The sequence below is a fragment of the Choristoneura fumiferana genome, chromosome 27, assembly GCF_025370935.1.
Source record: "Choristoneura fumiferana chromosome 27, NRCan_CFum_1, whole genome shotgun sequence".
Taxonomy (NCBI): domain Eukaryota; kingdom Metazoa; phylum Arthropoda; class Insecta; order Lepidoptera; family Tortricidae; genus Choristoneura; species Choristoneura fumiferana.
The window spans coordinates 6,911,967-6,933,649 of NC_133498.1; the positions used below are offsets into that span (position 1 = coordinate 6,911,967).

The 21,683-nt window shown below is 39.3% G+C and overlaps 1 protein-coding gene across 12 annotated transcripts in view; it reads left to right on the forward strand.

Annotated features, from left to right (window-relative positions):
• Positions 1 to 21,683, forward strand: part of PIP5K59B (Phosphatidylinositol 4-phosphate 5-kinase 59B) — a 108,777-nt gene that overhangs the window by 27,847 nt on the left and 59,247 nt on the right. For all 12 annotated transcript variants that reach the window (XM_074108784.1, XM_074108782.1, XM_074108785.1 and 9 more), the window contains exon 3: positions 11,786 to 11,924. In XM_074108784.1, coding sequence (XP_073964885.1) covers positions 11,786 to 11,924 — 139 coding nt within the window. The remainder of the gene's footprint in view (positions 1 to 11,785; positions 11,925 to 21,683) is intronic.

The following is a 21,683-nucleotide window of genomic DNA, read 5'->3' on the forward strand; positions in this document are numbered from 1 at the left end:
AGACAGTGTAGTGCATTATAAAAGTGTCCTTATTTCGCTTTGTATTTCCATTTCCAGATCGAGACAGGGCTTCTATTGCGGAAAAAAATGTCCCGTACGACGTAAGTATTACCATAAGTTGTAGCGATACGTTTATTTTCATTCATGCTCACGAGTGAGTGAGATAGAAGGGAGAAAGTGAGTCGAACGCAATTATGTTATGATAATTGGGACATTCATTAATAAACGCTTGCTAAAGATGACCATTGTGTTGCAACAGCTATGAGAAACTTCGCAACACGACCACCATAATATTACCAGAATCAATACTCACTATTTTCCTGCCTGATTATAGGGATGTATACTGTTCTATAGAACTTTAAGATAATGTAAAATTAAATATTTTGTACGACTTCTGGCTACAGGTCTCTCGTAGTAAAATTAATGCAAATGTGCAGTCAGAAGTGAGACCCTACCTTGATGCCAAATATCAAGGTTCTTGGTTATTAGGAAGTTCCCAATAGGATTTGGTCAGAGAGGTTAAATAAGTTTTTGGAAATAAATATCTGTCAACAGGAATATGTTAAAACCTTGATTTTGATGAGGGGAAGTCTTATTGATCTGTAAAAAAATTAGATTCCTAGCTTTACTTTTTTTTTTAATCTAAAAAGAAGTTATGGTAGTGTGTAATAGTGCCTGACTGAAAGAGTTTATTAAAATTCACTGCATTTTTTTTTAAACAGTGACCTAGCACAGAAAATAGCCTTTAATAAACAATTTTCATGTTTATTGTTATATATTCTTACAATGATTTTTTTTTATTATAAACAACAATTTTTGACCTGAAGTTCCAATAATTTACAAACACTTGATTACTAACAGTTATTGACATTTAATCCTATTATTAATTTATTAAATACAAGTTGAGAAAAATAAAAATTCTTCATTAAATGCACATTATCTACTTCCCAAGCGTTTCAAACTATCTTCATACCAAATTTCATCTAAATCAGTTCAAAGGTTTAAGCATAAAAAGATAAAAGAAACAGATTAACAAGCAGAACTTTAAATAACTTAGTATTTTAAAGATTGAAGTCAATAGATTATGGGCTAACAGTCACTCTTTATGTCCTGATTCATGAAAAAAATATGTAGAGATTGTGATTAATTTCTCTTTTAGCAAATTTGTCCAGACATAATTGTGATAAACATAATTGGTTTATAGTTTATATTATCTGATGACATGTTGTTATCACAATAAAAAGTAACACTTTTCTGTTATATTTATGTTATGGAGCTCAACAAAGTTCTTGTACCTCATTACCATTAATATGTCCCCTGGACAACTGTTTAAAGAACATGAGTTGCTATATGTTATTTTATGGACTATCTCCTAAGGACATTAGGAGCACAACCTCCTGAGCCCTCACATACTTTATAAAGGACCAATTAACGCTAAGAATAACGGCCAAATGTACTTAATAAAGTACAATATTTTGAAAAAAAAAATATAACAAAGCTGGTGATCCACATCCAAGTCTTAAGTAGTATATCTTTTAAAAAAAGTTAATTGCTGTTGCCTGATTATCCATCCCAGCCTACATACGTCCCACTGCTGGGCACAGGCCTCCTCTTGCCTGATTATGATTGATATAAAAATAATTGTTAAGATGGACATTTGTGGATACATTTATATAGGTCTACACAACACCAGTTATGTTGCATAACCATTTTTTACTGCTGAAATCATCATAATTTGAAGAGAAAGTTGGCAGGGGACTGTTAAAATTTTCCAAATAGTGAAGAAATACCCATCTCCACTTTGACACTCTGCAATTCTTTGAAATCAAGATTTGGTCATGGCCGTGATGTCTAATCTGGTTTTGTATATTAGACAAGGTAAAAAGCTTGATAGTAAAAAATATAAGTAACAAATAGTAATTTGTTTGTAATTTACCTTTTTTTTTCTTTCTTTTTTTCTTTCTGGTGTATAATAAAAGAGTCATCCAGTGTCAAAGTCGTACGTAGTGTAGTTTAGTTAGGTTATCAAAAGTATTACACATTATGTTCTCTTTTATTAATTACTGGCCGTTACCCACAACTCCATCCGCATAGAATTCAACTATCGCTTTCCGCCGGAGCTATGCGATTTTCCGGGATAAAGACTATCCTATTGTCAATGATACTGCAATACCGCTTAGCTAGCATTTTCCATACGGTCTAATTTTGGGATAAGGAACACACTTACATAGATAGGTTATTATTATTATTATTCCCTCAATGGCGGCCTTAAGGCTTGGGCCAATGTCAGTTGCGATGACAGGGTTGCGGTTGATTCTGCAGAATGCCAACAGTGTAGCCAGTTTTAATGCCGCGTGACGTCGCTCCGTAGTTATGATGCTTTTTATCACGGCGTAACACCACTGGACCCTACTTTGACGCGCTTTGTCTTTGTAATTTTTTCTTTGATTGACGAAAAAAAATTGTATTTTTTTTTTTACCCAAGCAACTACCCAACTTGTTTTATGTTAAAATGTAACATGGGATACATTTTATCCTAGATATGCTGATATGATGTTATTCAAAGTAACATCTCTGGTTGCATCCAGCAAACATAATAAGCCGTGTTATGTTAAAAACTACAATTTATTTTTGTCCATGGGATACATGTTAATAAAATTCGAATGAATTAGTGCTGGCTTTTGGCACGAAAGAAGGAAGGAAAACCATTACACTGTATTTATAATTATATCATTGACTAATTTAAATGGTGCAACTTCCTTAAAGTTACTGTTCTAAATGAAAAAGTTTTAGAGTGTGTGTATGTTTTTTACTCCTAGACGCTAAAACAGTTGAACGGATTTAGATAAAATTTGGTATGTAGATAGCTGAAAGCCTGAATTAACATATAGGCTACTTTTTATCCCAATATTCCCATGGGGTCGGGATAAAATCTCGAAATCTCAACTGCTTGGTTTAGTCACGAAATTTGGCACAGTTGTTTTAAATGTGCAATGTTAATGTAATCCATTTTATAATAAATGGTAATTCCCATGGTAATTTGGTATAATCCTGGGATTTCAGTTCAACTGCTAATGATATACACGTGCGAAGCCGCGGGTGAAGTCTAGTCCCGCTAATATTATAAATGCGAAAGTTTGTAAGTCTGTTTGTTTGTTACCTCTTCACGTCTAAAGCGCTGAGCGGATTTAGATGAAATTCAGTATACAGATAGTTTTTATCCCGGAAAATTGCTTAGTTCCCGCGGGATAGTGAATAAACGAATTGTACGCGGACAGACTCGCGGGCAACAGCTGGGTTAATAAATAACCAACTTACACGCACAATACAGCCATTAAATCGGCCCACTTAGCCGTAAGCGGGCCGAACGGCCATCATTAGTGACTCACAAGTTCATTGACTCTGGAATTGGGGCACTATCTACCCCCTGGGTACGTTTTAAGGCCTCTAAACATTATACCATATCATACCATGACCGTAAAAGCTATGGTGTCAATTGGCATTGATCACTTCCGTACCTCGAAAGGAAAAAACGGGACCCTTATAGGATCACTTTCTTGTCCGTCCGTCCGTCTGTCAAGACCGTCTCAGGAACGCGTGGAGGTATCAAGCTGAAATTTATACCAAATACTCAGGTCTACTGTCCCTTAGAGCTGTGAAAAAATCAAACTTCTAAGCCAACGCAATGACAAGATACAGCCGTTTATGCCGCAAATTTTCGAAACTCGCAAGGGAATCAAAACCTACAGGGTACTTCCCGTGAACTCAGATCTTGAAATTTGGTACGAAGCAACGTCTTATAGCACAGATAAAGGAAAAATTGCGAAAACCGTAAATTGTTAGTTCAATCATATAATAAAAAAAAAAATTTAAACGGAACCCTCGGTGCGCGAGGGCCGACTCGCACTTGGCCGGTTTTTTTTTTTCAATGTGGTCTAATTCCAAACCATTTAGAATACTTTTATTGAATCATTTATAACATTTTAGTTAAAAAAGTATTGAGCCATCTATGAGTTGAGTGTTAAATGTATTATTTTTATGAGGTACAGTGAGGCTTTATGTTTGTGTTAGCATGGTAGCTTGATTTCCAATAACAGCAGATAAAAAAGATGGTTCTTAAAGTAGTATACATGTAGCTGTTTTGAGATTAAGCTACAGTGATCTTTCCCTCCCCCTTTCTTGAACCCCGGCTCACACCTCATATTTGAATGTACCACGAGCTTTGCGGTGAAGGAAAACATCGTGAGGAAACCTGCACTAACCTGCGAAGCAATCAATGGTGCGTGTAAAGTTCTCAATCCGCACTGGGCCCGCGTGGGAACTGTGGCCCAAGCCCTCTTGTTCTGAGAGGAGGGCCTGTGCCCAGCAGTGGACATATATAGGCTGGGATGGATCTTTATAATAAAATAATCCATACTTCCAACATAATATTATAAATGCGAAAGTAACTCTGTCTGTCTGTCTGTCTGTCTGTCTGTCTGTCTGTCTGTTACGCTTTCACGCAAAACCGCTGAACCGATTTGGATGAAATTTGGTACAGAGATAGAATAGACCATGGGAAAGAACATATGCTATCTCTTTATCGCGAAAAGGAGGTTTTAAGGGTTGAAATAGGGGTGAAAGTTTATATGGTGGAAGTTCGTCGCTGTCGGAAATAAAACCATGAAACTTGGCATTTAGGCACTTAATCCATACTATCCATACTATCCATACTAATATTATAAATGCGAAAGCAACTCTGTCTGTCTGTCTGTCTGTCTGTCTGTCTGTCTGTCTGTCTGTCTGTCTGTCTGTTACGCTTTCACGCAAAAACCGCTGAACCGATTTGGATGAAATTTGGTACAGAGATAGAATAGACCGTGGGAAGAACATAAGCTATCTTTTATCGCGAAAAAAAGGCTTTAAGGGGTTAAAATAGGGGGTGAAAGTTTATATGGTAGAAGTTCGTCGCTGTCGGAAATAAAACCATGAAACTTGGCATTTAGGCACTTAATAAGAAATAAGTCGGTATGTGTTTTAGCTTTTTTAAAATTCGACCTGTGAGGGGATGAAATAGGGGATGAAAGCTCATATGGAAGGTCGTCGTCGATGTTTTCTTTATGAAAACTGGTATTTGGGCACGTGATAAGAGATAAATAATTGTTCGAGCGTTTTTTAAAATTTCTTTCTGTTTGGGGGTGAAATAGGGGATGAAAGTTTATATATGTAAGATCGTCATTTTCGAAGATAAAATCGATGGTTCTTATGAAACTTGGCGTTTGGGCACGTGATAAGAGATAAATAGATATTATTTCGCGCATTTTTTTAAATTCTTCCTGTATGGGGTTGAAATAGGGGGTGAAAGTTTATATGAAGGTCGACATTGTAGAAGATAATCGATTGTTCTTTATGAAACTTGGCATTTGGGCACTTTGAAAATAAATAGATATTTGTTCAAGGGTTTTTGAAAATTTTACCTGCGAGGGGATGAAATAGGATAAAAAATTATATGAAAGTCGTCATTATCACAGATAAATCGATGAATCTTTGTTGAGGTATTCGATAAGAACAAAAAAAAACCGGTTAAAATCGACTCGAACTCCGCGCATCAAGGGTTCCGTGCATAGGTATTTATGAATATCAAGTGTTAGCAGAGCCAGGCTAATAAGCAAAATGTACGCAATGTGGGGTCATTTTACATGGCTTATTAACATAGACAGTCAGACATGAAAAATTATGATTTTCAGATTTTTCTTACTTATTTTGCTATAAAGGGAATAAAATTTGCTATAAGAGTTTCCTGTATACAAAATTTCAAGTTTCTAGGATAGCCAGAAGTACCCCTATAACTTTTTTCAGTTTAGGGTTTTAATTTCAACTCGATAAATACTCCGCACGTTTACGGGATAAAGGGTCTTGACAGACAGACGGACGGACGGACAGCAAAGTCATCCTAAGAAACATATGTTCCGGCTCTTTTCAAATTTCGACATTTTTCATACCTACCTACTTGAAAATATGGGAATGAAAGTTCGTAAGGAATTAAACAAATTTACTAAAGTACCTATATTTATCGGAAATATGTGTAGCAATGCTTAGTAAGAATGCCGTCTTATTATAATCCTAACCCTCCTAACTTACAATAAAGGACGTAAGATGTCAAGAGCTCACTATGAAGAAAGTCCTTTTGTGTTGGCAGGAAGAATACTTAATGTTTTACTAAGAATGGAAGAACAAAAAAAAAATAGTTTAGATATAAAGCAATGTATTAAAATAGGTTATTTTCAGTAAACCGTAGAAGTTTCTATGTGCTATTATTGGCAGATAGGTACCCTAAATAAATTAAATACTTTCCAAAGTTACTATTCCACGCGGACGAAGTCGCGGGCAAAAGCTAGTAAGTTAATATAATCAATCAGGTCCCAAAATAAAATTTTTGATTTATGAAACTTTGTCATTATGATTTTGATGTTTAGATTTCAGTAAGTCCTTTATAAGATTGGGCTTTAGGTTATTGGAAGAAATTAAGCAAGTTTTTTGTTTGAGTTGCATGATCAAATTACTACATTTCAACAAAAAATAATCATATTTGTAGTTTCTACTTAGAAATCAATTATGCCGAATATTCGGTTCGGTAAAAGTTTTACCGGACATTCGGCCGAATACTCACACACACTTGAATGACAATCGTTTTCACCTTTTCTTTCCGTCACACGGCATAAAACAAGGGTAGAAAGAGACTGTGCGAATTGCGAACGTCGGCACGTTACACGATGCGCCCTTCTATTTTAAATCAGTAACAATTTCGTTGAAAACCAACATTTTTCCAGCGTATCACTCTTATCTTGTTATCAGCTGAATAGCTGGATGTTAAAAACGTTCATGCAATCTCTTACATGCCGTGTATGAGTCAGATATCTCGTTTACAATTAATGAAGCGAGATAAAACTGCAGGACCGCAGTCATATGATTTTGTGAAAAATAAACATGTTTATTACATTGGAAACAGATTTGAGAATGTTTTTAATAATTCAACTTGCGTTATTGCCACTTGTAATTAGGGTCAATCAATTTTTTAGTGTAGCTGGTCGCCATGGTAATGTCTTCCGGGTCACTTCTTAAAAAGTATGATTTTATGGGGTACAAATCCACCAAAAGTTAGCTGTGACAGTTTTAACGCAATTCCTTCATGGCTCGTCTCATAAGCATGCTAATAGGAAGGAATACATTGCAAACATTTTTTTTAAGCAAGTGCATCACTCATATTAAATATATTAATAATAATAATATTATATTGACCCGGATAACTCACGTCTTAACTCGAGTTTAATCGGCGGCTGCTGTGAGTCTCGCGGTAGTTTCATGTTCAAAAGTGCATCACTGATGTCTCCTGGGTCACGGGACAGAATAACAACACTAAAACGTTGATTGACCCATTAACTAGTTACATACAGACAGCGGAATCTCAGTAATAGGGTTCCGTTGGCACCCTTTGGTTACGGAACCCTAAAAATGACGTACGCCCGCAAATAAATAATCGTATTTATAATTTATTTTAACAATGCCTTAAACTTCACAATGTCGATGCCGTTTGCTTGATTGATCGTATAACTACCCGAATAAAGCCCTGTTGTAACCAATACGTCTTTAAGTCGCCAAATTATTTGCGCGTAGGTACGTTCGTTCGCGAAAATTTCGAGCACTTTTCAGTTGGGATTGTTACAGATGTTAAATAAATCAGAAATGTGAAAATTAAGGCTTGACTATGGCCCCTCAAGTTGAGGGTCGTAGGTTTGAGCTCGGGCTCGCACCTCTGAGTTTTTCGAAATTTATTGCCAAAGTTTATGTATTTGACATTAGTAACAAAAATGCAAATTACTTTACACTCGTATTATACCTCCTACTAATACTACTAATATTATAAATGCAAAAGTTTGTAAGCTTGTTTGTTCGTTACCTCTTCACGTCTTAACCGCTGAACCGATTTAGATGAAATTCGGTATACAGATAGTTTCGAGTCCCATAGAAGGACATAGGATAGTTTTTATTCCGGAAAATTGCATAGTTCCCGCGGGATAGGGATAAACGAATTCGACGCGGACGGAGTCGTGGGCAACGGCTAGTTTGCTATAAAATAAATTGACATAAATGCATAGTATAGTACAATCAGCGCGTATAGGTAGTGCCATGAGAGTTGAAGTGAATGATTACACACAGCTACATGAAGAACTGATTGCACAAAAGGAGAACGAAGGAAATGAATGAGTGAATGTCAAAATCCCGCTGTCATTACACGACATGTTCTTGTGTGCGTGAACACAACTCTGGTGGCACTACGTATACCCATAGGCATGTCAGTCGTATTGGCTTGTACAGCAGAGCAACAATAAACAACCCCTTGTTTGTAGGTTACACGTGAAAAATTAATGTCCTGCCCCGAAATAGCCATGACAATCGCTTCAACCTTCAGTTTCGTGTCAAACTTCGTACTGAAGGTTCCTTTTTACGTTTTAGAAATTAAATGTCTGTCAATTTTAGACTAGGCCTGCTACAGGGCTCGTAAACTGTGGCCCGCGGGCTATCACCAGTGCGGTCCGCGGTAGTTTAAAATTTACACGCGTCAATAACGACAGTACTCGGCCCGGCCTGGGGGGGTTTCTACGAAATTCGTATCGTACCGTCTCTCTCACTCTAGTGTTAAATAATATTAACGTAAGCGAGACGGCAAGATTCGAAGTTCAAAATTTGCACTTCATAGTATTGGGCCAGGATTTAGACAAGACGGCCTAACTCGCCTACTCGTCGCGAGCGTAAAATCCTTACGCGCAAAGAGCTTGTGTTACGCGCGTGTTTTATGAACGCACGCTCGTTTACGATTGTAGAGGCATAGCGTAATAATAACGAGTGAGGCAACTCGGCAGCGACAGAGCAACGCGGTGCGCAAAGCAGAGGCCTTAGTGTACACACGCACTTGGAATCGCGATCGTTTTCACCAAATCTTTGTGTCAAACGGTGTAGAAAGAGATCGTGAACGCCAGAGCGTTAGACAATACGTTCGTTCGTCGGGACATGCAGTTGCAGTTAACTCCGAGACAAAGAAATGCGTTCACTATTAGTAATCGACTAAACTGCGGTAGATCTGAGGCACTAGTGATGGTTTTTGATGCTAAAAACGTTCGAGTTACTGTTTTATTATTAAGCGCCGTTATCCATACTAATATTATAAATGCGAAGTGTGTGTGTTAGTATGTTTGTCCGTCTTTCACGTTGAAATGGAGCGACGAATCGACGTGATTTTTGGCATAGAGATAGTTCATGGGTCATAGAGTGTCATAGGCTATTTTTTATCCCGGAAAAATGCACAGCTCCTGAGGGCAGTGCACGATAACCGAATCCCACGCGGGCGAAGCCGCGGGCATAAGCTAGTTTACCATAAGCGCCTACTAGTCGCGCTTATCAACAACGAACTATTTATAGTATGTGTAGTATTCATAGTATTGCCAAGTACTACAGGGCGCCGCGCGCGGCAGCTCAGCTTAACCGCTTAATTTCAATAAGTATCTATTTTTAGCTTCTGGTCTATGAAATCGTTAATGAAAGGGAACCTTTCAATATCGCTAAAGCGTAAACTCGTCGACATGAGTGTCCTGCCCATCCTAACCTACGGCGCGCAAACGTGGTCACTACAGAAGCTCAAAAGTTCCATACTCAAGGTTTGCCAGCGGACAATGGAGCGTAGCATTCTTGGTGTCCGAAGAACAGACTGGATTAAAAACACTGAAACTACGCTCAAAGGCTCGAATTGCTGACGTGGGCGTAAGGCACTTGTCCCACCGCCGACGATGAGCGAGAAGCGAGTAGAGCGAGTATCTAGAAACGAGTGGGCGAGCAGCGAAAAGCGAGTGTAGTTTTGTCGCTCGGCTCTAAGCGAGTGTTCGCGTGCGACGGGCGATTACTCGCTCCACTCGACTCCCTCGTGCGGGGCGGCCGCCAAGCTGACGTCGCTGAGCGAGTATCTATAGCTCAGCGAGTTTTATAGCTCTTGTCGCTGCGACAAAAGATGTAAGAGCGAGTTCTCGCCGACAGTGTGAACAGCCAGCGATCAACTATTAATATATGTGTCTCTTTTACTCACACAGGATCTTATATCTTTTGTTCTTTTCTTGAGCGAGAGAATAGTCGATAGCCAATCGCTTCCTCGCTGGCGGTGAGACAAGTGCTTAAAGACGGCCAAGTTGAAGTGGGACTGGGCTGGACATGTCTGTCGAATGAACCCAGAACGTTGGGCCAAAATTGTTACGGAATGGGTCCCTAGTGACGGATACCGTAATAGAGGCAGACCGAAAGGAGATGGAGGGACGATTTGGATGCCTATAATGCGGGATGGCGGGAGCTCGCCTTTGATAGGCAGGAGTGAAGCAAGAGAGGAGAGACCTTTGCCCAGCAGTGGGACACAAAAATAGGCTAATAAAAAAAAACTATTTGTAACTATCTAAAAGAAAAGTAGACTCAGCCTATTAACCTTTATAGACTTATCTCATTATCTCGTAGAAGTATGAGTATTCTGTCTAAGAAACACAATCTGTCACATTATCGCTTGTTGTATCCAAAAGGGCGTTAATCACATAACTCGCCCAGGGCGCCTCGATGCCTAAGAACCGTTTATGTGTATCAACCCTTAGGGGACGCGGGCGTGCCCTGCGTCGCACTACGGTGCCCTCTCTACTGCTAAGTGGTCTCACTGTTCGTATTGTTACCTTGTGGTGTAGCGAAGGCTCTAATATGTTAGTATTCTAGATTCCATTCGCGATAGCGCTTGTGAGAAATAAGTGTTTCCAAGGGTAAAGACATCCCGCCCTTATGTCGGGATTCTGCGTCTGCGGCTCCTGTATCAGGTAGTTTTTTTTTAAACAGTCTTGTAATTTTTTTTAGATATATCAGAATCAGAAAATGGTAGCTTAACGCATTCACTGCCACCTGACTTCCACAGGTGCCACCGACGCACATGTGCGTTCAAGATGTATGAATAATTATGACAGCGGCACTGGGTGAAGTTCCGAAAACGCATATGTGCGTCGGTGCCAGTGAATGCGTTAAAAGTATTATAAACATGTGTTGGAATGAGTTAATTATTATCTTCCATTTGATACCTAGTTACAATACAATTTTTTTTTAATTCCCCGCCATTTTTTTTTTCGCGGGGTCCGTATTGAAATGTTGTATACCATATGTTACTCCGACAATTTTAACGAATCTTATGATATCTCATGTCAAAGTCTGTGCAGCCATTTAGGGCCAAAGACTAAAGCCTGGGATACACCAGGGAACAAAAATGTACCCACGTGAACACGTGTACCCAACGACGTCGGGGATTTGCAGGTGGTAGGACCTTGTGCAAGGTCCGCCCGGATTGCTACCACCATCTTGCTCGCTAATCCTGCCGTGAAGCAGCAGTGCTTGCAATGTTGTGTTTTGGCGTGGAGAGTAAGACAGCCGGTGAAATTACTGGCACTTGAGGTATCCCATCTTAGGCCTCTAGGTTGGCAACGCATCTGCAATTCCCCTGGTTTGCAGATGTTTATGGGCGGTGGTGATCTCTTACCATCAGGAGACCCACTTGCTCGTTTGCCATCCAGTCGTATAAATAAATAAAAAAAAAAAAGATCGCCAGACATGTCGGCTTCGCTTGACATGTCGCCGACACGTGTCGTGGGACATTTGTCCCCTAGTGTATCCCTGGCTTTAGACATACATAACTCTCCTTGAGACAGTCGGGTAAATACTATAGCAACATTTTTGTTTACAGCCGGCGGTCGGCCCCCTGGGGGCTATCAGCAAGGTCCACAAGTCGGACCGGAAGATCGGGCACCGGAGGGTCGGGGAGGGGGGCGAGATCACCTACAAGAAGATCCAGTCCTCGCAGATCATGGGATCCATACAGCTTGGTGAGTGCGTCTCTGTAGGCTATAGATCCATAGGTTTCAACGTGGGCGATAACAAGGGCCTGGAGGATAGCATTAAGGTCCTACGCTAGCTGACGCGGTTTGCACGGAGCGTGTGGACGCCTCGCGTATGGAAAAATAATATAAGCAGCTTTGCGTCGACAAAATAGTTTAATAGAAAATTAAAAAGAAAGAAAGAAATAAGTTTTTGGTAAAAATTTCATTTTTAATACGAGTTTTTTTTGCTGATTGTACTTTTTGTTGACTGTACTTGTATTGTCACCCAAGCTTCGATACCAAATTGCAAGTCGATGCCATTAACCGTTGAAGAGTTCCGTCCTGTGGAGACGATCCTGGCCGGGCTACCAGGATGTTCATCATACCATCATGTCAGCCGAAAGACGTCCACTGCTGGACATAGGCCTCCCCCAAGGCTCTCCACTCAGACCGGTCTTGTGCTTTCCGCATCCACCGCGATCACCGCGATCTTAACCAAGTCGTCGCTTCTCATCTTGTTGGAGGCCTACCGACAGCTCGTCTCCCGGTCCGCGGACGCCATTCGAGAACGCTTCTGGCCCCATCGGCCATCCGTCTCGCGGCAATATGTGCCCGCCCACTGCCACTTATGTTTTCGCAAAACAAGTTCGCACAGAATCGCAAGTTGTGTTTTGAAGTCAAAAGTTCTTTGACCAGTGTGTGTTGCCAGTGATGACATACGATCTGAGACGTGGGCGCTAACGATGGGCCTCATGAGAAAACTCAAAGTCACTCAGAGGGCTATGGAGAGGGCTATGCTCGGGGTTTCTCTGCGGGATAGAATTAGAAATGATGATATCGCAGTAGAACTAAGGTTACCGACATAGCCCGAAGAATTGCGAAACCAGGATGTTACTACCAGATTATTGTATTGTCACCCAATTTACATAAGTGTACCAAATTTCATGTCAATCCAACTACTGGAATTTGGTCGAATTTAAGATTTGATTACAGAGAGACAGGCAGACAGACAACGGGACAGGTGAAACAAAATAAAAGCTTGTAAAAAACTTATCGTGACAAAATGGAAAAAATATAAATAAAGTAACTTAAATTAGGAGTTGCTCAGTAAAAAAAAATACAAGGAGGAAAAAGTCTTTTACTTGAATATGCTTTAACTAGAATACATTGAAAAACCAGAAAAAACATGCAGGAACAGGGAGTCAAATCCAGGCCTTCATCAATCTAGGATGCGTGCTGTAACCCCCACACTACCTCCAAGCTTCAATTGCGCTTTGAAATTTCCCAATGGTTTTTTTTTTCTAGTTAGCGTTGTTAATGTTGTGTGTCGGTGTGATGGGGTGACAAATAAAAAATGACCAAGTGCGGGTACACCTACAATTCAGTATACTCGTGACCACGGCCACTGTAATGTGGTTCAAACCTCGAGGTAAATATTACTAATATAATATTTCAAATTCAAATTCAAAAATTCAAATGATTTATTCAGTAAATAGGCCGCAATGGGCACTTTTACACGTCATTTTTTAAACTAGCAGCGCTTTCGGAAATACCATCATTGCCAAGAAGAATGCGCCGCAAGAAACTTGACAGAAAGTCTAATTTGGCGTGATAAGTCCCGTTTGTGGTATTCAGAGTATTCAACTAAGTATAGTAGGATAACTCTGATGCATCCCTAACCTTGGCCGCCTACATTTATTATTAGCTTCCATGCGTATTGTTAATGTACCCACATACGGTAGTTAACGTTGTTATGAGTTTGCAAGGCTGGTCAGTGATATGTGTACAGGTGCGAATAATGGTTTTCTATCGTGTTTTATCGGAAAAGTTCGTTCGTACTCTCTCCATTAGCTCAGTACCCATGGTAAAGGCTGACCGGAATTATAAAAAACCTCGCCATATTGCGGAAAACCAATAGAACTAATCTTGCATCAGATAACACTAAATTCATTGTAATCTGTCTATTTGCTGTCAAGTTTAAACGTTGTTTTGCGCGTGACAATTTTGCCAGTGTCTAGTAGGTTTTGCCGTTGTATGGTAAAAAAATTCTAGAAAACGAAATATGAGAGGTAATGGTGGATGAACGATGACGTATGTTCTAGTTATTTAACCAATCGCAAGCAAACGTCAATCAGACCTCACGATACTAACGCCATCTAGCGATATTTCGCCTCTGTGAAAACCCTACCCCCCCCCCTGTCACTATTGTACCGTCTTTGTCAAACTTAAAACCTAAAATTGCTAAAAGTGGCTCCGAAGCGGTAACGTTTCGTGTGCTCTGCCTACCCCATGTGGGAATACAGGCGTGATGTTTGTGCGTGTGTGTGCGCGTGTGTGTGTGTGTGAAAACCCTCATTGATGGATATGAAAATGTCACTCATTTAATACAATAACTGATTGCCACTTCGGTTGCCGTCATATGGCGATTGAGATCCGACTTTTCCCGATGGAAATAACCCGGGTTAACGCCTAAATTGAATTATTTAAAAGAAGCGATAGTTGTGTTATTCTAAGTTATCCTACTAATATTATAAATGCGAAAGTTTGTGAGTATGTGTGTGTTTGTTTGTTACTTCTTCACGTTAAAACGGCTGAAATTTGGTATAGACAGCCGAACATCTGGGATAACGCATAGGCTTCTTTTTATCCCGTTATCCCCACGGAATCGGAATAAGATCCTAGGCTAAGGATAAGGAAGGCTACGCTAAGGATTTAGCATGAAATGTGGCGATGTTTTAATCCACAATATAATAATAATATAATAACAATAATAATCCCAGCCTATATACGTCCCACTGCTGGGCACAGGCCTCCTGCCCTTCGCAGGTTTGTGCAGGTTTCCTCACGATGTTTTCCTTCACCGTAAAAATTTCGCACATGAATTCCGAAAAACTCAGAGGTGCGAGCCGGGGTTTGAACCCACGATCCTCTGCTTGAGAGGCCATAGGTCAAACCACTCGGCCACCACGGCCGTAATCCACAATATATATTTTTTTTAATTTCTTTTGGGAATTTAGTCAAACACCAGTATTTCAACTGCTGGATCGCGGATAAAATCTAGTGTAAAATAACCAAAATGTCTTACCAACGCATTCTACAAACCGGTCTGCCCAACTTGCGAAATTGGCTACATTTGCAAAATTTATCCAAAGAATAAAGAAGAAGAAGAATAAAATTTGATTCACACAAATTTTACAAATCCAAAACACTGAACTAAACTAACGTTATCTACTTGTAGGACATAACTGTAAAAGCATTTGTTATTGTGATAATCAGTTAACGGCATTGTCGCGGACATAATGTATGTATGAACTGGAACGGTCACTTGCCATAATATTTACTTGGTCGTGTTCGTTGTGAAACGGTTACTGATCGGCTTTATTTGCTAGGAAGTAAAGTGTACGTTACTTTACTTATTTCATCATCATCATCATCATCATCCCAGCCTATATACGCCCCACTGCTGGGCACAGGCCTCCTCTCAGAACAAGAGGGCTTGGGCTATAGTTCCCACGCGGGCCCAGTGCGGATTGGGAACTTCACACGCATCATTGAATTGCTTCGCAGGTTTGTGCAGGTTTCCTCACGATGTTTTCCTTCACCGCAAAGCTCGTTGTAAATTTCAAATGTAATTCCGCACATGAATTTGGAAAAACTCAGAGGTGCGAGCCGGGGTTTGAACCCACGACCCTCTGTTTGAGAGGCGATAGGTCAAACCACTAGGCCACCACGGCTTTACTTATTTAACAAAATGTAATTATTCTCTAGCCACGCCACAGTTAAGACTCCTTCATACTCTAGATCAGCCAGAATGAATCTTTTTAACTCCCGAATCAAAAGAAGTCTGTAAGTTTCACATCAATTTCTGTCTGTGGCATTATAACTCTCAAACGGATAGATTTCGATGCAGTTTTTAGGGTTCCGTAGCCAAAATGGCGAAAACGGAACCCTTATAGTTTCGCCATGTCTGTCTGTCAGTCCGTCCGCGGCTTTGCTAAGGGACTATCAATGCTAGAAAGCTGTAATTTTGCACGAATATATATGTAAACTATGCCGACAAAATGGTACAATAAAAAAATAAAAATACATTTTTTTTAGAGTACCTCCCATAGACGTAAAGTGGGGGTGTTTTTTTTTCTCATCCAACCTTGTGGTGTGAGGTATCGTCTTTTAAAACCATTGGGGGTTTTTAAGACGATTTTTCAATTCAGTGATCTGTTTGCAAAATATTCAACTTTAAAGTGCAAATTTTCGTTAAAATCGGGCGTCCCCTCCACCCCTCTAAAAACCTCTAAACCGGTGGGTAGAAAAATTTGAAAAAATTCAGGATGGGAGTAGTAAGTACATCAAACTTACAAGGAAAACTATAACGGTTAAGTTTTCTTGAGAATTATTTGTAGTTTAAGAGTAAATAGCAGCCTAAGGTATAAAATATACCTGAACTTGGAATATTCCGTTACAAAATACGAAATCCTTAGAAAAATATTACTTAATTTTTTCGTAATGGCTACGAAACCCTATTTCGGTCGTGTCCGACACGCTCCTGGCCGGTTTTTTAAGGTGAGAGAGAGTTCAATTCTTACTGCAACCATGATGTGAAGTTTCTTTGTGGTATTTCTAAGCTACCAATGTGTCGTTAAAATCGGCTCAGTCCTTTTTGAAATATTAGACTTTGAAATTAAAATGTTGGGAGTTTAAACTTGAATGCGGCAGACACCAATGAATTTAATCCACACACACACACACAAACATCACGCCTGTATTCCCAAATGGGGTAGGCAGAGCACACGAAACGTTACCGTTCGGAACCACTTTTAGATATTTTAGGTTTAAGTTAAGACGGTACAATAGTGACAGGTTGCTAGCCTGTCGCCTACGGTATAACCTATATCCTCAGTCGCCTCTTACGACATCCACGGAAGAAATGGAGAGGTGTTATTCTAACCCGACACCACACGGGTGATGATTTTTATCCATTTTGAACTAATTCTGCGAAAATCTATTTCTTGAGCAAATGTGCTGTCAACAAAATAATTAACCCTTTTCCAGGCCCCGCTAATTTAGATACGCTACTACAAAATGAATCATAGCTTTATATTGTTTACCTATTAGGGATTAATTTAAAAACGAATAATATTTTTAACGATTTCAATTGATTTTGTACCATAATGTAAGTTTAGCAAGTTCGTATATTTGTGCTTTTATGTAGTCGCCGTATGCATTATGCCTGGAAAAGGTTTAAAGTAAAAAAGCACCTAAAACTCATATTTATAAACTAGAAGGAACTAAAACCTCGTATGTAGCATTGCCATCGATTTTCTCAGCTTTGCTCGAGCTCTTGCAGATTATCTGGCGACTTGCCTAACTGCTAACGTCCTGCGTCTAGTGCTTTGGTCAATAACAGTTCATACCGTACGTATGTATAACCTAACCAACAAAAAGTTGAAAACCCCCGACTTTGTCACTTCAAAGTTGAATATTTCAAAAACGGCTTAACTGATTTTGATGAAACATGTCTAAGAACCATCGCTAGAAAACCTAATTTCAAATTAAAAAACCGCATTCAAATCGGTCCATCCATTTAAGACCGTAGCTCTCACAGACAGACAGACACACATACAGATACATAGACACACATAGCGGTCAAACTTATATTATAACACCCCTCTGTTTGCGTCGAGGGTTAAAAAGGAATGTTTTATGCCAAAAATTTCATTTTTTATACAATCTTTTTTTGCTGACTGTACATTTTGTTGACTGTACTTGCATTGCATTGTCATCCCACAATCCCACTATTTATAAATGCGAAAGTTTGTAAGTCTGTTTGTTTGTTCGTTTGTTACTTCATCACGCACGACTAAACAGCTGAACCGATTTAGATACGACGCAGATTACTTGAGTCCCAGGGAAGGATATAGGATAGTTTTTATCCCGAAAAGTTACATAGTTCCCGCGGGATAGTGAAAACCGAGTTCTACGCGGACGGAGTCGCGGGTAACGGCTAGTATAAACTAAATTTCTGTACCAAATTTCAAATCGATGCCATTAATCTTTGAGGAGTTCTGTCCTGCGGAGGCGATCCTAGCCAGACTAACAGGATGTCACTACCAGATTATTGTATTGTCATCAGATTTATATGGATATGCCAAATTTCATGTCAATATAACGACTGGAAGTCGGCCATTACATATAATATATAATATGTTATTTTTGTTATTTTATTTTTATTTTTTTAGTATCACCATGCCTCTTGCATTGTGCCTTATGCCCGTCACTTGGTTAAAACGTAGGCTTAGTCTTAGCTGTGTGGGTAATATTTAAATACCTGTTTAATTATATTATAAATTTATAATGTAACAAGTGGAGCTGTCGTTTAGCTCAAATTTGGGCTCTGCATAAAATCAGCGTTGCTGCACCCACTGTGTAGCAACACATGCTGAGTGGAGACCCTTTTTTCGGTGACAATTGGTGTCATCACCATGCAATTTATTGTAATTTTTGCTTGTATAGTAATATATTATTGTTTTTTGTGTTTGGTGGTGGTACTGTTGGGACCGTTAATAAATCATTTTTCTTTCTTTCATTAACTCCCAAGATTTGACTCGCACTGCACATACATACATACATACATACATCGCAAGATAATAAAAGCGTTGGCGTTGTAATATTCGAGCTAACGTGAAAGAGGGCACACAGAATACCGCGCGGGAAATAAGCGTGGCGCGGTATTTTGTGTGGCATCTTTCACGTTAGCTCTAATATTACAACCGGTACCCTCGCGCCGCGCCGCACCGCTCCGCCTCCGCCTTCAGTGTTTCTAGCTACGAGTTTGTTTGCTTGGGAATTTCAGAGAAAAATCCGATTTATCAACATAATAGTGTTTAAATGATTTATTGAATCAGACGTTAGTTTGCGGAGATCAATTAACTATATAAACAATTATGCACCCGCGATTTGACGATAGCTATGTCGAATGCGACAAATGCGTGTTCATGCAGCTCCTCCACCTCCGCATTGCAGGAACGCACACAAATCCAAATATCACCATCACCACACTCCGTTCAAATAGGTTGTATTGTTCTGACGATGAACTCTGGCTGAGTTCGAAACGTGTCAGCGTATATACTTACGTCATAAAATTGCACTAGTTCAGAGATTTGATGAAATTACCTATTCCATGTTACGGTAGAGACTAATTAAACGTGTATAGTGAAATAATAAAACGAGTCTGTTTTGAGAGTTCGTTTTGTCAACTCACTGATGTGTTTTAGAGATTTTATCAAACTACTAAACAAATCAAGTGATATGAAAAAACGAGTTGACTTTTTGACTGATTTGTTCAAATCTCTCTGGTTTGGCCATTTCCCTGCGACATGTACACGACTTTATCACCTTAGCAATAAGGCCGTGTATACATATTTTTTTGACCGTGACGATATCTTTGTAGTTGACTGTACAATACAGCCTCTTACTCTTACAAGTTTTCCACCGGCTTATTATAATTATTTACATGTCGAAGCAGCCGGTTACTTGAGAAAATTCTAGTGCCTTTAATTGCTTGCGGGAAAAAAATGATTCCGAGAACAGGTTACAGGAGGGCTCTTAGAGCTTTCGAGGCATAATTCCCGTGTTTTATGCCTGCGGGCAATCTTACCCTTTGCCGTTTTCCGCGTACATGTTTGCCCATTGAATTTTCCACATCACGTTCATCTGTAACTACAGAATACAGGAAAGAAGGCGCCTCCAAGTGTACCATCAGATTCCGGTATTTTACTAAATTCCTTTGGGTCAAATTCATTGTGATCTCATCATGGAATAATCGCCTCAATGAACACTAAAGCTAAAGTTAATGTAAGTTTTTAATATACACGACTCCATGGTGCCTAGTGAAACATGGTGGCCTAGTTATTTGAACCATCGTGAGGAAAGCTATAAAAACCTGCGAAGCAATTCCATGGTGTGTGTGTGAAGTTCCCCTTGTGCACTGGGCCCGCGTGGGTACTACGGCTCAAACCCTCTCATTCTGAAAGGAGGCTATGCCCAAAATAGCTTAGCATAGGCTGCGATTCTGATGTTGATGAGAATACCCCCGAATAAAATTTTGGTTTCACCCGAAACTGAAATATACAATTCGAAATACTATTTCCCGCTATTTATATATAGCATGTTACTTTGCCCATTACTGAAGAGATGTTATACATGTTTCTCAATCTGCGGCGGTCGGCCTCAAGGGTATACCCGAACTGAACTATCCATTATGATATAGTGATAATAGTAAACTCAACTCTTTCTACCTTTCTAAAATATTTCGTAAGATCATTTACAGAAGTGTTTCTATGTGATTTATGTTTATATTGATTGTGTATCTCGCGCACTGTGGTTCTGCACAGGCAGGGGGGCTAAAAGTCATGAGCAAAATAAGTTGTGCTATTTCAATGAAAAACAACATTATTTTCTGTGAATCCTTTTCTTTTACTTGTGTCGTAAGGCCTTATTTTGTGCTAATTTCACATAACTCTATATCAACGTAAAGTTTAACTACCCTATACGCTTCTCCCACTGGGAAACCTATAGGAAACTCCCACGGTTTTTTGTACGAAAACACACATAAATAAAATTGTATATTTTGTTTGCGTAAATCCAGAAACGTATTTTTTTATGGTTGTGAGATACCATAGCATAATACAGGTAAACTAGTTTACCAATGCCGTTCGAAAGGATTTTCGCAGACGGGTAACCGGTTACCCGAATCTATTTCCCGAGAATCATTTTCCTCAGGAAGACGTCACAAGTTGTAATTAATTTGAAACACAGTACAACCATAATGTTAATGGCGTTCGAGACTTGCCAGTTTTCTTCGCTATCCTGAAGATTTAAATGAGAAAGGAAAAAAAAACGATGTTTTGTAACCAAGTGAATCTATACAGGTTCCTTTTTCATTGTAAGGCATGGAACCCTAAAAATCAAACTACTTTATTGCTTTAACTTCATACATGTTATTTTACACACTGAATTACATTGAATGTTTGTTGATGCTACCACTTAATGGCCACTGCATTGTTAGCTAACTGCGGTCAGGTATGTCATTCTTGACAAGCAAAACCATTAAAATAAGTGCCGCCAAGGCGGTAATCATCTCCACTAAAAGTGTTTTTTTAATTACTTCGGAATATTTCAGTCGATGATTAGAGAAATGGCGGGGTTTGCATGTTCGACTATAGCTGTTATTTTGAATTGTGGTACACAAATGTTTCCATACGTTGGTCGATCGGTGCAAAGTGCAATGTATCGCGTCAAAGGCGAGTATAGACACTTTTTAAATCAAAAATTTCGACGAAAATATTTGTAATCGATTTAAGAGTTAAAACGGTCTCGCACTACGTCCGATCTGAATCCGTACGAAAATACGGTCCGGTAGAACAATCGGTATAGTAGTTTACGCATCAGATCCGATTTCCGCCATCCGATTTCACCATACAAATATTTTATACGACTACTCCGGTCCGTATTTTCACGCATTAGGTTCGATGTATTGCGTAACTGCTCTTAGCCTCTGAATTAAGAAACTAAAAATCAGTTTTTAAGAATAGTTTCTTTGTATTTTTTTTTAATTTTCAGTATCAAGTAGTTTCGTATTAGATTCTATCGATAATTAATTACGTTTACCTTGGTGTTTTAATGGAAAGATTACAATTTTAATGGATTTCGCTCTTCATCTCTAGGTGAAGCACAATTGTGCTGCGCTAATTATGTACACATCAATTG